General features: G+C 40.2%; 2 protein-coding genes and 1 non-coding gene across 5 annotated transcripts in view; all 3 read left to right on the forward strand.

Annotated features, from left to right (window-relative positions):
• Positions 1-1,165, forward strand: part of RPL27A (ribosomal protein L27a) — a 230,984-nt gene extending 229,819 nt beyond the window's left edge. For both annotated transcript variants that reach the window (XM_061462973.1, XM_061462972.1), the window contains exon 5: positions 986-1,165. In XM_061462973.1, the coding sequence (XP_061318957.1) occupies positions 986-1,114 (129 nt within the window). In that variant the 3' untranslated portion in view covers positions 1,115-1,165. The remainder of the gene's footprint in view (positions 1-985) is intronic.
• Positions 198-329, forward strand: LOC133274826 (small nucleolar RNA SNORA3/SNORA45 family). The gene has a single exon (XR_009745295.1). It is a non-coding gene; the product is annotated as a small nucleolar RNA SNORA3/SNORA45 family (small nucleolar RNA).
• Positions 1,166-5,930: 4,765 nt separating the features above from the next.
• TRIM66 (tripartite motif containing 66) overlaps positions 5,931-16,661 on the forward strand; it is a 52,843-nt gene continuing 42,112 nt past the window's right edge. For both annotated transcript variants that reach the window (XM_061462942.1, XM_061462943.1), the window contains exon 1: positions 5,931-7,148. In XM_061462942.1, coding sequence (XP_061318926.1) covers positions 6,983-7,148 — 166 coding nt within the window. In that variant the 5' untranslated portion in view covers positions 5,931-6,982. The remainder of the gene's footprint in view (positions 7,149-16,661) is intronic.

The raw sequence follows: 16,661 nt of genomic DNA on the forward strand, positions 1-16,661 counted from the left end.
ATATAAGTCCACCACAGGTACTTAATGCTGTTACCTTTTCTTACTGTAAGAACTTTTTCTCATAGTTGAGTGTGACTGTGGACAGGGACTGCCCTTTTTTGGAAGGTGGTGAAAAATTACTTGTTAAAAATGTTACTGAACGCATTCTTAAAAGCATTGCAGAGCTAGGCTCTTTTGTGTGAAGTCACTTCTCTAACATCGAGACTAGAGTCACATCTGAACATGTTTGATTGTCTTGGTGTGCTATAGCTCTCGGACATGAATGCCTGATCTCTATTCACTGGCTGTGATGTCTTGTGTCTCAGCCAGCCACTGAATCAGCAACACAAACTAGGCTGCCAAGTGGGTGTTTTCTGCATCCCAGATGAAGAGACTTGAACAATTATGCCACTTCTAGCAAGCGATGACTTCAAGGGCTGTAGTATAAGTGAACCTTGTACCACAATTGTCCTTTTAGTGTAAAGGACGGGAATAAAATGAGAGGATTACAGTGGTGGAGGACAGCTGTTGCTGTGAAAATACGCAGAAGCTTCAGCTGTGCGTTTAAGATGTGCAGAAGAGTCCTCTCCTCTTTGTGTGGTACCAGGATGTCTTACAGATAAAGATCACCAACTGGAAGTCATTGGGTAGTGGGTAGTCTTGGAAGTGCAGCCAACTGCTCTTTCCTTTGGAAAAGCAGTGAAAAGTTGGTGATTTCTATGCAATTTTTTTGTGTAATGTGGAGTATGGGAAATTAAAATCCAGCTTCTAAGTTACAAGCAAGGTTCAGTTTACAGTTTCCACTATTTCTCTGAACAAGTGCAACTCCATTAAATCATGCAAGGTATTTTTCTTTCATTCATACAATTTTTATATGAGACAGACTCTGAATGAGGTCATGTTGGTCATGGTTTTGGTTTTAACTAGTACATTCTAAAAGATAGGTCTGAATGTGGGAGCCTTCAATCTGATTACAAGCATTTAATGGGGTTTTTAATCTTTCTAGGGCTACTACAAAGTCCTGGGCAAAGGGAAGCTGCCCAAGCAGCCTGTGATTGTAAAAGCAAAGTTCTTCAGTAGGAGAGCAGAGGAGAAGATCAAAGAAGTTGGTGGTGCCTGTGTTCTTGTTGCATAAAAGCCTTTGTTTTATTCAAATTTTTTGAATAAAGACAATGTGTAAAATGCACTGATGTACACAAGTTTTTTTGTGTTTTTTTTTTTTGTCCTGAATTGTCCTGTCAGTGTTCACATCTAAGTCTTGTCTCCTTATTTCTGGGAGTTTTGATTAGTGGTTTGACTACTTCTCGCTGTCTTTTCGGATTGCTTGGCTACAGTGTCCAGCGTTTGGTAGGAATACCTTATTGTTTTGTCCTTACAGAGTAGCAAAATAAATAGGTTCTTCCTGTATTCATGCAGCTCTTTCAGTTGGTGATCCTCTTTACAGTTGTCTCTGAACTTGTCATGAAAGTTCATGACTCTGAAATGTCATGTTCTGTTGAAGGGCATTTTTGTACACTGGAGTGACATCCAGGTGAAGTCTTGGGGGGATACTGACATGGTCTTTGGGAATGTATAGTGGCAAGAGTGCAGAGGAAGAAATGCAATGGAACAGTACAAAGTAGGTAGCAGTGAACTAAAAAATGATGTGTGAAAGACTTAAGTTGCTGTCGATAAGCTTTGCTTTTTGGGCTAGTGAAACAGTCCTAGTCCTATTTCCACTGAGGTAGGGTATAAGAGGGCAGGAAGGGGAAATCGCTGGGAACAGTTTGGGAAGAGTTGAAATAGGTTGAAGAAACAATTGAAGGTTTTTTTACTGTGTTATTGCCAGGTTTATGTCATGAGAAGCACTTGAAGCAGGTTTCTGCAGGCACTGAAGCTCTGCCTGGTACATCAACTTCTCTTGAGTAATAGTCTTGGAGCAGAGCAGTGCTGGACTTCCAGCAGAGTGATCAATGTTGTGTTTTGGTTTTTTTTTTATTAGTGTTATGCATAGAAGTATTTTGGGTTTGGTTCAACAATGTGGTTACATTTTTTTTCGCTTTTTCATGGTGGCGTTAATGAAATGTCTTTCTAAATTACAACTTGCATTTGTCACCCCAGTGCTTCAGCTGCTGCTAGATGGATGATGGCTGTCTAGCTTCTGGTTTTAGTCAACATACAAAATGCAGACTATTTTAATCCATTTGTTTTCTAGAAACTACTGGTGGTTGTTGAGTACCAGCTGAGGAATTTGCACACTGTGCTTATCAAAACATGAGGCTCATAGTCACTCATGGTGTAAGTTGCCTCTTGGTTGGTAGATTGCAGGAACAGTGTTAGACTCTTTGCTAGACCACAGGTTGTGAACGTGTCGGATTTCTTTGAGATTAGGCTGACTTCCATGATAGGGTGAAATTGGGCTTGCATGCATGAATTCTGAATGTTGCTAATTCACAGCAATTGTAGCAGGAGGGTGGTGTCCATGTGGTCATTGAGGCACACTAGCTGGATAGATTGCTTTAGGCTAAAAGCTGTTAAAGCTTCTTGTCAGTGTTTATGGCCTGACAGATGGTGATTCCAAGCTGGTGTGCTTTTAAGGATTCGTAACAGCAGTAATGTACTGGAACTGTTTCCTAATGACTAAAATAATACAGTAAGTGTTCATTAACTTGCAGTCAATATCTTCCTCAAGTAGGGTACACAATTGTAGTTACCATGTGTGGGACAGAAAAGGTGCCAGCTAGCTTCAGCCTTCCTTACAGCTAATATAAAGCAACAGCACAGCTCCAGAACTGCACTACATGAATTTCTGATGTATTTGTCTGAAAAACACTACATAAAGTATTGCTTGTTTAGTTATAACATCAATATAGGTATTCAGTTGCAAATGGCTTGACCCTGCAAGTCAAAGCCAGAATCTTTAGTGCTAAAGATGAAGTGATTACTTAAAGCTAGTGAGCCAGCTCTTGTTTTAAGCGCCAGACCAAAACCATATAGACACATTTTTATTTTTTTTTATGCTGACTACTTTAAGTCTTGAATTGTTGCTGATGGTTGCAAGTTGCCCCTCTAGTATGTGTGATTTGATCCTAGTTAATGAAGTAACAGTGTTGGGCACTAGTGAAATTTAGAGGGCTTTTACAGTAAAGCTGACATGAATTGCATCTTAGCCAGTGGTACTGCCAGTTGTGAAGAACTGTAACTTAAATGGCCAGTTTGTAAAATACTGAGGTAAGAGTATGTGAACTTTATTTCATTGGCTGCTGGGACCACTGTTTCCCAATATGTGCCATTTATCTATTGCCAAAGCTAAACTGTTTTTATCCTCAGAGGTAAATTGCATGATACTGCAAAATAAGGAATGCAGTTACTCCCTGATGTCAATAACCTAATGCTAACCAGGTCATAAAAACAGTGAAAGGCTCTTTTTATGCTGAAGTACTTTGTGCCCACGTGGCAGCAGACAAGTGACATAGACACCACTGTCAGTTCTTTAGTATTTAATGTCTTAAGTAATTCTTCCGTATCTTGTAGTCTTGAGTGCAAAAAGTAGTGTGAGAAGCGTGCAGGCGCCACTGGCTACGGTCTGCTCTGCCGAAGGCCAGCTTGGGTATTGTGTGAGTTTTGGGGTTTTAGCATAGCAGAGCCTCATTTATAACATACCCGCGCTGAGGCAGGCACAGGACGCCGGAAATAACCGTCCGAAGGCATAAATCGAACGTTGCGTTTGGGGTGGAGCTTTTAACAGCTGTGTTTCATGCCGCCATTTTCCCAGCTGACTCCTGGCGGCAGTGCTGCGGCCGCTCCTGCGCTCAATCCAGCCACCGGCACCACTGAGGCTCCCGGCAGGCAGGCCGGGGCGGCGCCGTGCAGGTGCGGGAGGCGCTGGTGGCGGCCGCCCTCCAGAGCGCTCGGGGGAGCGGCGCTGGCCCGGCCGCCCCTCGCCACGGCAACGGCGTCCCGCGCTTCGAGGAGGCTGCTTCCGCTGACGTAGCCCGCCGGTGGGTCCCGCAGCCGTCACTCATGGCCGGGCGAGTGCGGCGGCCGTTGAGCGCGCGGGGGCGCCCGCTGCCGAGGCGAGGGCTGCGGTAGCGGCTGCTCTGGCGCCCCCTCAGAGCCCGCGCCGGCCCCGGCAGCGCGCGGCTGAGCGAGCCCTGGCGCGGTGCCGGGCGGCGCAGGCCGAGGGGCCCGGCGGGCTCCGCTGCCCTTCCCGCAGGCTCTTGGGGTTAAATACTGCCGGGGAGCGCCGCCGGGGTGTAAGAGGGCTGAGTGATGGCAACCGAGCTGCACGGACCCGCTGAACGAGGCTCCTGCGAGGGCTGCCCACCATGTCCCAATAAATGATTGTTCTCTATAAAAAAAAACCCACCAAAACCCCGAGATAAATGAGGAAGTTTAGTGAAGACCAACTAATTTCTTAAATGTAAAATCTCTTTATATCCTCCCCCCCCCTTTTTTTTAACATCATTTTGTGGTAGATGATATTTTTTCTCAATGTTTTCCTAATTCTTGGCTGCTAATGAAGCAGTTACAGAAAAAAATGGTAAAGTTCGTGTTATAACATTTTAAAATGCTGTAAGGAGCCTCCTGTAGCAACATCCACGTTTAATGGCAGGAGATTTAAAAACAAACTAATCTGATTAAGTCTGAGGAAAAGAAACAGGAAATTGAGAGACAATTTCAGTTGAAAGGCAACAGAGGGAATTGAAAGAGGGAATTGCATAGAGAGTTTATCCCTAAAATACAAAAATTACGAAGTCGTGCGAGAGTATCACTGCGAACTTCTGTATGAAACAAGCTGAGCAGCCTGGTCTAGTGGAAGGTGTCCCTGCCTGTGGCAGGGGGTGGTTGGAACTAGATGAGCTTTAAGGTCTCTTCCAACCCAAACCATTCTGTGTTTCTATGAAATGTATTGACACTTTACTGGAATTCCCAGTCCTGTGATCCTGGATGCTTCCCTTTGATTGGTGTCAGGGTGGCTGTTGCCTTCCTGCTGCCTCCCCAGCTCTCCCAGTCTTCATCCACTTTTGTCCTGCATCCTGCCTCATTACCCTCACCGCACTTGTCCAAAATGCAATTAGGTGTTTTCTTTGTAATCGCTGCTGTTGCCCTAGGTGTTTCCCATCAGTGTAGCCAAGTCACTGGTAATGTAGCTGCCTGACTGCTGATTTGTATACCTGTCTCTGTGGGGAAATCCAAACACTTTTTGTCACCCTCATCCTTCCCCTTCCTACCAAAAACCTTGAATGTAGTTTCACGTGTTATGCAAAAAGCCTAAATTAAAATGTACGGCAGTCTGCTTCTGCTCATTCAGTCACAGGTTTGGCCTATATGGTGATAAATCATTTCCCGGTATTGGGCTTTGTTTGCGCTGATTCTCTGTCCGCGGGTGCTTTGGTCCTGGGTTGTGGTTTCTCTGTGTAAACAGTGTGGCTGTTGAAGACCTCAACTTCCTACTGCAGAAATTACATGTTTTTGTAGGTGCTGGTTTGTCTTAGCAACAGGAATTGCAAGAAACATTAGAGATGGAGCCAGCTGAGAAGCTGTGCTGCTCAAGTGACATTTGCCCCTGAAAGAAGGTTGATGAAGATGCACTGTCGAAAGTGAGCTGGTATAATAATCGCTGATATGATGTTTATTAGTTAAAGCACAGGTGCAATTACCACAGCAAATTCCTGAGGGGACCTCTAGTTTTGAAGTTACAATCGTTAAGTTTTAGCAATAGGTTTGGATTTGTCTGAGTGAATTCAATAAAGTTGATGGATATCCACCTATTTTTATTTGTTCCTAGACTGGGTCTGGGGTATGAAATACAATGCAGACTTTAGCATATGGTCTGTTTTCTCTAAAATATTTTAAATAGCAGTGACTTCAGGATGCAACACTTAGGAAAAAAATCCGTGTGAATTTCTGAGACATTCATCATTTTGTTTGCATTATAATAAAAATAATAAGAAGAAAAGACACTGCTTACTAGTCATTTTCACTGGAATCTGCCCTGAGACAGAATCCTGCAAGAGAATACACAGCCTTAAGATGACAGCTGCTGCTCTTCTGTGCTGGTGCTGGGGAAATCTGAAGATTGTAGCTACAAGTTACACACTGCTGTTAGCAACGCCACCATGCCAAAGCAATCCCCAACTACATGGGGATTCGGCCCCAGGAGTTTCAGGAAGTGTGATTCCAGGGTAGATGACTCTTTATTTACTTTTTCTCTTCTGATGCAACTTGCAAAAGTTTCTCTTTGCAGGCTGTAATCTGATCAACATCTCTCAAAGTCTCAGAATCAAGGATAACACATGAACTGCAAAACTCTCTGTTTACCTTGGGGAGCTTCGGTTGGCAGGAGGAGCACTGTTCAGCTTGTGGGAACCTCAGGTTTGGTTTATAATTTGATCTGTGGTCATCTTGGCCGTCAAAATTTGATTACTGCAAAGTGCATTCTCTTCAATTTCTATAAAGATTGGCAGAAGATGCTCAGTTATGAAAGTAGCTTTCTAGCATGCATTGCTGAAATGATAGACATATCAGTTAGGCTTATTATTTGCTTTACCCGAAAACTATAAAATAATGAGGTGAAATTGTAAAAGCAGTCAGAGAACATAATAATTTTTAATGCGTGGTTTCAGTATTTCTAGCAGAAAATGCACAGCATGTGACAATTCAGGCTGGTAACAGCCTTGTAAGCAGATCAATAGATAGATTACTTCGGTTTTTACAAAAGTTGCAAGTACTACAGATAGATAGTGGGATTATGGTTTGTAAACCTTAAACCGCACTTTCTTGCACAACAATCTGCAAAAATACTCTTTTTTTTTTTTGTAAAGCAGGTCTGTGGTTTTCATCTGCAAGGAACTTCCTCTTTCTTCATGAGGACTAAACAAATGTAGTTTTTGAGAACATGCATCCTGCTGTTGCCTTCTAGTTTGTGCTGGAGTGATCAAGTGTTTTATTAAGTGAAGGGGTTGTCAAGAGCTGTTTTGTGACTCTTCATGTTTTCGATGTCAAACCTCAGCCAACAGAAATGGGGATCCTGGATCTGTTGAGGAATTGTTTGGTGTGCAAATGGGACCTGCAGAATAGAGACCCCAGGATGCTACCTTTCCTTCATTCCTTCTATAAGGTCTGTCTTCTGGATTTGATTCAGGGCTATAGCTGTATTCCCACTGACTATGAAGGCTGGTATGAAGGTAATATTTAAGAATCTCTGGCTTGTGCTTATTGTATTACAGTATTATAAAACCAGATGAATTGAGAAGTGCTTTTTTGTAGCCCATTCCTTTACAACACTACTTTGAAAGAATAAACTAGGAAAGTCAAGATTGTACAAGCAGAGGGTGGATTTAGAACAAGCTTCCTTCATTATGTTTTTCATCCAACAGCAGCAATGTTCTGAAGAGAAATGACACAAGCAACATTCAACATTTTTCCAGAGTAGACTAGATTTCAGTTACTAAGTGTGACATTATGAGTATTTGTATTGCTTTAGCTTAATAAATGAATAAATTCTACAAGGTAGTTTCTATGCTACATCTTTATCCAATTTTTTTGACATGTTAGATCTTTTTATGTTACCAGTTTTGGTGATGGTTTTACTCTTCCTTTTCTTCCCCTTCAGCACTCTCCCAACACCAACACAAACCCATCCATTTTTTTCTTCCTAACAGAGGTCATAATAATTGTTATTAGAATACATACGCTGTGGTGCATAGGAACTCTTCCTTTTATCTCATTGTCAGCATGGTTTCTCTCTATCTGAACCCTTCTGACTGTAGGGTATACTGTAACTCACCCTAACAAACTGAGTAAACTAGTGAGGACAAAAAGTGTTTTGTTGCTGTGGCTTTTGAAATCCTGAAGTTATTTGTACAGTTTTTGGTAGCGATGTTAAGAGAAAATATGTAACTTTCTTTTGGAATAAAACAGGACTTAGATGACAGCATACAGTAATATTAACTGAATGAGTCTTAATTGCTATGGGGAAGCATTCCAGGCTCGTTACTAATTCATAAGAAGAGCAAAGGCATGTAGATTACTTGTATTTTTACAGGCTTTGAACTTTAGATGAATAAGAGGCCTCATTTATTATCTCCTCCACAGCAGATTTTAGAAACATGTAGGAAAAGAAGATACCTTCCCTGAGGTGATGGTAATCTGAATTGATGAGGTAACATAAGCTAGACAAGTTCAGGTTTAAGAACAAATGGAAACAGTGTTAAGAGATCACTGTTGAAAGGCTGGCAAAACACAAAAGATAAAGGAAAAAGGAATAACTTAATAACAAAGGAGAAAGGGTATTCATGCTTAGGGTACAGAAATAAAAAAGGTACAGAAGTAGGAGACAAAGAGAGCTAAGTCATCTCAAGTGAAAGTCCCCTTAAAAATTTTAAGAGTGGGTTTAAAGTCTGGGGACCTACTTTATGATAAGATACTGTTGAGGACAACCACTCCATTACTTTTTATGTATCCTCATTTGACACCTAAACCGTTCCTCTCTCCTCTTTGTTTCTGTTTGCCAAGTGGAAAAGTGAATTTATATCATTTGGTGATCTTGGATGAAGTGCAGCTAGAGGTTCTCATGAGTTGTTAAATTCGGATCTTTCAACATTGGATATTTCTTCAAGCTCCTGAGTGGATCAGGAATTATTTGTCTGTAGCAAATTAGAACAAATACTAGGCTATTTCTGTATTCTTGAAGTTTATATTTACTTCTTGATTCTCTTGTACATAGGGGACTTCTATGGGAAAGAGCAAGATTAAAGAAAAGTAATGAACGGTGGTGACTAAGTAAATGAAGCGAGACACCAGGTGCGTAGACTCAGTTAATATATGATCAAGAAGAGCAGGAAACCCAAAACATCTGTGTCTTTTAAAGTCAATGAGGGAAACTGCAACCACTGTAGGTCAGCCAGGATAAATCTGAGATGTTGTGATGGTAGGCTGCTAAATCATAGAATCATAGAATTGTTAGGGTTGGATTGCTGAGTTATAGGCAGTACAGTACTAACTCAGTTTTCAGTGTTATCTTTAAGTATGATCACATGTAAGAGCCAATGATAAACTCTAAGGTGCTGCACCATTTTAGCTGAATAAACATGGAATCCTGTAAGAAAAATGTGTTCACTGCTCACTGTGAATTCTTTAAGCAAAATATAAGAATGAAAAAAGTGAATATATTTTCAAGTGAAGTCAATCTGACATTTGCTGCAAAGACATACTTGAATTTGTGGGGTTTGGTATGATTTACTATAAATAGTACTGTACTAACTTAAAGCTCTTTTCTGGTTTACTGTTCTTGTATTAAGATTGCTGAGAAAATGGAGGTAAGCGATGCTGATATTTCATGAGGTTGATATTAGAAACTTACTTTTATACCTGTATGTGTTTAAAATGGCTCATGAATGAAAGATCTGAGAAAGCTGAGGTCTTACGGAAAAGCTGCATATACTTCAGAATTTATTCAAAGCTGTGAAAACTGAGAGTTTGGAAGTTATATGACAGGAAAAAGATAATCTTTGTGATTTTGGCTCCCACATGTGCTTGTATGAAGGGAACTTTAAGATTCTCAGTCTTCTTTTTCTGCAGGCCAGTATCGCTTCCTTTTTTTTTATTTCCTCTCTTCATGTTAACAGAGAATTCACATTCTTCTCCTCAGATCTGTGTGTTGTTTGCTTCCAGCCTGTTTAGTACATGGGAAGAAATAACTTTAAAGAGTGGGGCTGGGTAAAGAAAAAGGGTGAGGAGATTCCCCCATCTCCTGAGATGGAAATTTCTCAGATGAGGACTTTCCCAGTCATCTACATGTGTGAATTGCTACTCAGTACAATGTTGCAGCTTATCTGCTGGCTTGACTTCTGTGGTCTGGCTCTTTCTCGCTGAGTTCTGAACACATTCAAACCCAGAGTCATTCCGGTTCCTGTGCTTATCCCTCCTTTCTGAACTGGAGGTGTTTGCCAAAATAAATTACTTTTTATCTGCAAATCTTCCTCTCCATAAGCTGTTCAATCATGTAAATTGTTTTAGTTCTTTAAATATCACCAACTTATTAATTTCAAAACTAGCTGAATGAGGACCAGTGAAAGTGCATTGTTGTGGGAAGTTCATGTTTTTGGAAGACTGTCTCAGCTCAAGGCTTAAAAAAATAAAATCACAGGTAATCACTCCTCAGTCACAGTTTAGACCCCGAGAGCAAGGCAGATCAGGAAAGATGTGTTGTAACACCTTGCACATTTCTGCTAACTGATACCAAGCCCTGGTATTATTTAGATTTTGTGACTGAACTGCGTAATTTTTTTTAACTGGTAAGTTGCACTTGGTATTTGTAAAACATGATTAGTAGATGCTCAGCTTTGTAAATTGCTTTAGGAAAAGATTTAATTGTATCATGGTGGTGTATTGAAATTGCATATTGAGCTATTTTTTTTTTCTGAAATTCTATTTTTAAACAGACCTTTGCCGTTTTTTACTTCTTTAAGTTAGGTAACAAAAATCATGGACAGTGACTGCAAAATTGCTGTCCATGTGCTGTGCATTAGTCAAGAACTGTCCATGCTTGCGTTATGTTAGCTTCCCGTGTTCAAGAGGGGGTGTGAGAACTGCACTTAAATGCCAAGAAATGCAGCAGGATTATATATCAGAGAAATGCAATTGATAAAACTGAGAGAAAAACAGACTTAAAGAGAACAAATGTGACTTCAGCTGTTGGCAGATGTCCATTTGCTGCATCTTATTTCCAGCTGAAAATACACAGTTTTTCTCAGCTTGTAAGGTGAGTGCTACATATAACCATGGATCCCTAGTTGTGAATGCTTGTTAGTGAGGCACATGTAAAACTCATTGGTCACACTTGCATTTGGTGGGTTCAAATATCTGCAAAGGGATTTATTTCAAGAAAAAGGTTGTGCTCCTTTGGCTTTATGCTCATTTTCAGCATGTTTTTTTGGCATAAGTAGGATGGTGTCCTGGCTTAAGGAGACTCCAGGTATCAACACACAGTGCCTTAACTTGTACTAAGTCTGTATGAACACAACAAACCAACAAAACCCAACTGCACATCTACAGAGCTTTTTCAACCATACTTAGGCTCATGGTGGAGTACAATTTGGCTACCATTAACAGTTAGAACTGTTATATCTCCAGGACCCAAATAACCTTGTTTTGATGCTATCATATGAGGCAAGTGATGCAATGCATTGCATCGATTCATTCTGGGGAAGAATGTTAACTAGCTTTAATTAGATTTACGTAACACCAAATTCATGGTTTATTTCTAAAAAGGGAAGTAGAAAGGTAATTCTAAAGGAGGAAACTGCTCATGATTTATGTATTTAGTAATCTTAAAATGGATTTAAAGTTAATCAGCCCTTCTCACTCTGTTGTTCTGCTGCCAGATCCAAAAGGCAAGTGAAACAATGGGGGGTTTAGTTATATAAATATGAAGCTGTAGAGTGGGAGGTTGTCTTCAGAACTGTTTCTTATAACCTATAATTGGGTCTCCAAGGAAGTGTAAATTATGCCTGCAGCTTGAGCTGCAGCTAATGCTCTCTGAGAATAATTATTCTGATGGTTGTTGGAGGAAAAAGAGCAGAGGAATAGGTGCAACATGTGGACAGCAAGTATAAATGTGGTGTGTATAATAGTTCCACTGTTTGTTTCTTTATGCTAATCAATTCTCATTATAAGAATAGATTAATTATCTGCATTGATTTATTTCTGAAACAACCAGTTTGAGGATTCTTTCTGTTTAAGCCTGACTAGACTGGAACACCTTAAAAAACCCCTACAAGCTGTGGCTTTTGATGTTCAGAAGGTTTTTGTACTCATACCATACTTGGTGGTGAGGTTACAGTTTGCGCTTTCAGAGATGATTGCTGCAAAATATCCACAACTCTGTCACTCACAAATCAGATTGCTACAACACGGGTGGAGTAAAACTTGAGAGCACTCAAATTTTATTTTTCTTGATTTGTGCTTCTACAAAGTAATACTCTGTATAAGGGTCACTACCTGGATATCTGCTTACTGTTCCCTGGGTCCAATGCAGTGTGGCTTAACTTTCATTAACAGAAGTGAAAGTTCAGTGGGATGTGAGAGATCTGATCTGTGGGGAACTGGGCCTTGAACAGTATATGGCAGAACCTTGTTGTTTTCCTGGAAGCTGATTTTGGATATACCAGCTGTGGAGTTGCAGACTAGGTACCTGTGTCTGACTACTGGATCCACTGCCTCTGAATTTCCATTTTCCCCAACCCACTGCCTAGTTATTATTGCTGATGGGAGTGTGAGAGTGGAAATAAACATATAAACATATGTCTTATAAAAAACAGCTGCAAACCAATTCAGCAAAGTAAACACCTGCTGCTGGAGCTTTTCAGGGTTCAGAGATGTGTGTATATAAACATAACACACACAGAGCTATTTCTGTATGCATGTCAGTTTCTGGTGCTGGTAGCTTTGGTGGTGGTGCTCGTGTTCATTATTAGCCTATTATGGATGGCAGTTAAAGGAGTAGTGGAACCCTGGAAGGATGTAGGTGTAGGACTATTCCTCCAAATCCCTCATGTGATGAAACTTCCTGGGAGTCTGTTCAATACAGTGTGGTCTTCACTGATTATTCAGTACTAGCTGATAACTCAAATACACTGAGATTAGCTTACATGTGGTTTATGCTGCATATAATTCTGAAATAGGATTTTATTCTGTTTATTACAATGAAATGGAGCTTAAATCCAATATTGTGACCCTTGCTAGCCTTTCTAAATTCATGGTAATCTCTTTAGCAGTGAAATGCGATGTCATAAATAATGATTTCAAATGATAAACAGCAGGGGGTAATGAACTTCTAAAAAATAATTTATGCAAATGTTCCTACCTCTTTCCTACCAATATAATTTCCATACAAAAATAGAGCATGTTAACAGCTGCTAGCTTTTTGCTGCTTGTAGAGGTTTTGATAGCAGGAATGGACTTCATTTGGGCATCATGATTGCACCATAGCTGAATTTGGCTCCTGATCTCTTAACATGTAAGCTGTTGTTTGAATCCTGTAATTGCATCTTGAATTGCTATTTAGAACCAGAAATTGCATCATTCTCATATGTATAAACAGAGAGTCTCTAGGGCTTCTGACTACTCTTCCCTTCACCCACTGTGTTATAATAACGATATATTTAAATGAGCTGTCTGCAAAATACACAATCTTAAAACAATCAACAATGCTGTTTAGAGGCAGTGGTAAGGTAGGAAGGCAACAAAAATATTTAGGGAATCATCTGCAAAATGTACTGTGGGACAGAATAGCATTGTAAGACCTGCTGCTATCTGGAGCTGGAAAAGCTCTTTTCTTTCCTTCGGCACACTTGCTGCAGGTAATTCTGAAGACTGAGAGAGGACCAAGGCAAGAAGGAAGATGCTGCAATTCATTCCCACTGTGGAATTTTTATTCCACCACTTCAGGAAAAATACAACGAAGGCAAATTAATGCAAGCCTGAGTGAATCTGAGAGGCAAGTGCAAAAAAAAGTGCACCTTATAGTGGCCCAGTACATCTTTCTGTGCTGCTGATTTGTCAGCATTTCTGGCTTAAAAAAGGGGAGCAGCCCCACATAGTCCAGGAAAGGTGTAGAGACTTCAATCAGCAGTACAGCAAAGCCTGAATCCAGGAAGTGTGCCGTGTGTGCTGGTCTGCTTAATAACCACCCACTCTCTGACACAAGTGACTCTGTGCGTAGCTCTCTGACTTTATCCAGAGGACAGGTAAGGAGCTTTGAGGACATCATTGTCTTTATTGGTGATTTGCACTCTGAGCATGAGCATGGCATGGTGTGCTTGCTTTGTGTTGTTGACCTAGTTACTGCTTGTGGCTATTTGTAAAGGTGTATGTACGCTTTGCTTAATTTCAGGATAATTGCTTCACAATCCATTCTGTAGTGTATTTATTATGCCAAGGTATCATTAGATTCTTTTGGGAATTTATATTGAAAAAGGTTGGGAATTTCCAGGGAGCAGAGGTTTTTGTTAAATGGAAAACAATCAACTAAGAAGCCCAATTAGCTGAACAAGTATGATCTCCAAAGCTACCACATTCAGGGAATCCCTCTTTTAGCAAGATTCAAATCCATCTCCTGTGCTTTTAATAAAGTCTTAAATATAAAATTCAGTAAGGACAGGTGAGAGGGTGCTTACTGATCAGTCCTCCTACAAGCAGAGGACTGCTTTCAATGCAATATTACCGTGGTGTCTCCATTATTTTTCCTATTAATTGTTATGCTCTTTGTTTGGATTTTTTTTTTAAGCTGAAGGCTATACATGTCTTATGTTCATTTCAGTTTGAAAGCTATTATAATTCACAGTTACTTAGCAGCCTTCCATTATCTGAAGTGGGCCTACAGGGATGCTGGAGAGGAACTCTTCATTAGGGACTATAATGACAGGACAAGGGAGAATGGGTTTAAAATTAAATGGGAAATTTAGGTTAGATATAAGGAAGAAGTTCTTTACTGTGAGGGTGGTGAGGCACTGGAATGGGTTGCCCAAAGATGTTGTGAATGCCCCATCCCTGGCAGCATTTAAGGCCAGGTTGGGCAGAGTTTAGGGTGACATGGCTTAGTGTGAGGTGTCCCTGCCCATGGCAGGGGGGTTGGAGCGAGATAATCTTAAGGTCCTTTCCAACCCTAACTCTTCTATGATTCTATGATTCAATGATCTCTGCTGTTGTCAAATTAATGCATTCTTTATACAATGAATTTTATACTCCATTAGTTTGTAACAAATTAGCAGAATTTAAAGTTCACATGAACCTGCCTAAGGCCATGAACATTTCCATTAAATATCATTCAATTGGTATAATTTGATTTAACATTCTGCACTAACTGAGTAGTGTTAGAATGTAGTAGTAACTTTTTTACCTTATGTGGTATGCAGACAGAAGTTGTCATTGCTATGGCAAAGTCCTGAGCACTGCTTTTGTCTCCTGTAAGCACCTGTTCCCAGAAATATTTTGTGTAAGACTGTGTGCTCACCCATATGGCAAGTAGGCGAAGAAATAACTGAGTCATGCATTTCTTACTTCAGAATGTAACCTTTCAATAATTTACCCTTTGGTCAATTTGAAGTGTTATTATGTAGTCTCAGTATGGAGGATTTCTCTCTCTGTTAGGCAAATCAAGAATGGCACTGCTTGGGCAGTGCTGTTATGAGAGTAAGAAACTGGTTTGAAATCTCAAAGGGCTAGAGGCGATTCCCTGTAAAGTCAGTAGATGGTTTCCTATTGACTGCACTAGGAACTAGAGCATGTCCCATGAGACTTATTTGAGAAACTGCTTGCAAAGTAAGTATTTTGCTTGCTAGATTATCAGTCAGAATGTATCTGTCTTTTTATTTGTGCTGCTTTTATAACTGTATGGCTTTGTAAGGTGTTCACAGGGAAACTTGAGAACCGCTTTACCTTCTAGGAATTAACGCTATAATTCACTGGTGCTTGTAGTATGCTCCATTTACAAGAAGTAGGAGGGCACTGTCTGTATAACATGATTTGTCTTAGCTACTGTTTTTACATTTCTCTAGAGAACTGCACTGTTAATGGATTTCTAAAAGACATACATAACCATAATTTGGGAAATCATGGAGAGGTTTCCATGTGACTAATATAAAAGCATTGTATTGTCCTAGGATGTAACATATGAAGGTGATTAGCTACAAATACTGTAGGTAAATAAGACAACTTTTTCAGCTGTGCTCCTTATAATAAGGATGCAAAGTAGAGGAAGAGTTTAAAAGACTTCGACAGCTTTCTGCCATCATGGCATCTTTATCAGATGATTTTTTAGCCTCTTTGTACTCCTGTCACCAGAACACACTTAAACAAGACTCAAGTTACGTGCCCAGAAGATGAGCAAAGCTCTGGCAATTGCTTGCATTGCCCTTTCCCTTGGGGTGTCTTGTAGCTGAGTAGCACAGGCACCTGTTGATACTTCCTGTTCCCTCTCACATCTACATGAACACTCGGAGTTGTATGAAATGCACTGTTAAACAAGTGTGAGTAAGCCATAGTCTGCCACTTGGGCCCTCAAATCACAGATCTGTTGTAAATGTAAAATCTGTTGTAAATGTAAAATCTCAAAAAATAATAAACAATATACTTTTGCTTTTATAATGAGTTTTGAGCTAAAAAAGACATAAATGTCATGGAAGTGTTTTTTAGTAAGATGTCCTTTCAAAGGAGATGTAACAGAACTCAAAGCTTATGCAAAATATTCATGATGAAAGTGTATGCATTCAGATATCTGACTGCATAGTGCATTTGTCAGAAGAGATAGATAACGTAGGAACGGTTTGGGGCTTGTGTGTCTCTGGCAATGTAAAGTGCTGCTGTTAAAATAACAGTAGCCCAGGTCTGAAAATGGCAGCCATTGAGGGTTAGAACTGTGCACCTGGCCAGGGACTTCAGGAGCCGTGTCCCAAGGCAGAGGTAATACTAAGCACCTGTGAAACGAGAGTGTCTCCAATAACTGCCTAATGTGAAGTAATAGACATCTTAAGATTTAGTTAATCTACAGGCCACTCTCCTTATTTAAAAATAATTTTAATTAAGGAAAAGAGCATATTGAACAGTCCAGTAGAAAGTTGTGATTAATTTTGCTTTTAAAAATCTTACTTTAAATAAGTTTGTATCATTTTGCTGTGGAAAATACTGCTGTTAGTTAT

Source organism: Pezoporus flaviventris, unplaced genomic scaffold (genome assembly GCF_033815535.1).
Source record: "Pezoporus flaviventris isolate CSIRO_AGI_PZ_B2104156 unplaced genomic scaffold, CSIRO_AGI_Pfla_v1 ptg000036l, whole genome shotgun sequence".
Taxonomy (NCBI): Eukaryota; Metazoa; Chordata; class Aves; order Psittaciformes; family Psittacidae; genus Pezoporus; species Pezoporus flaviventris.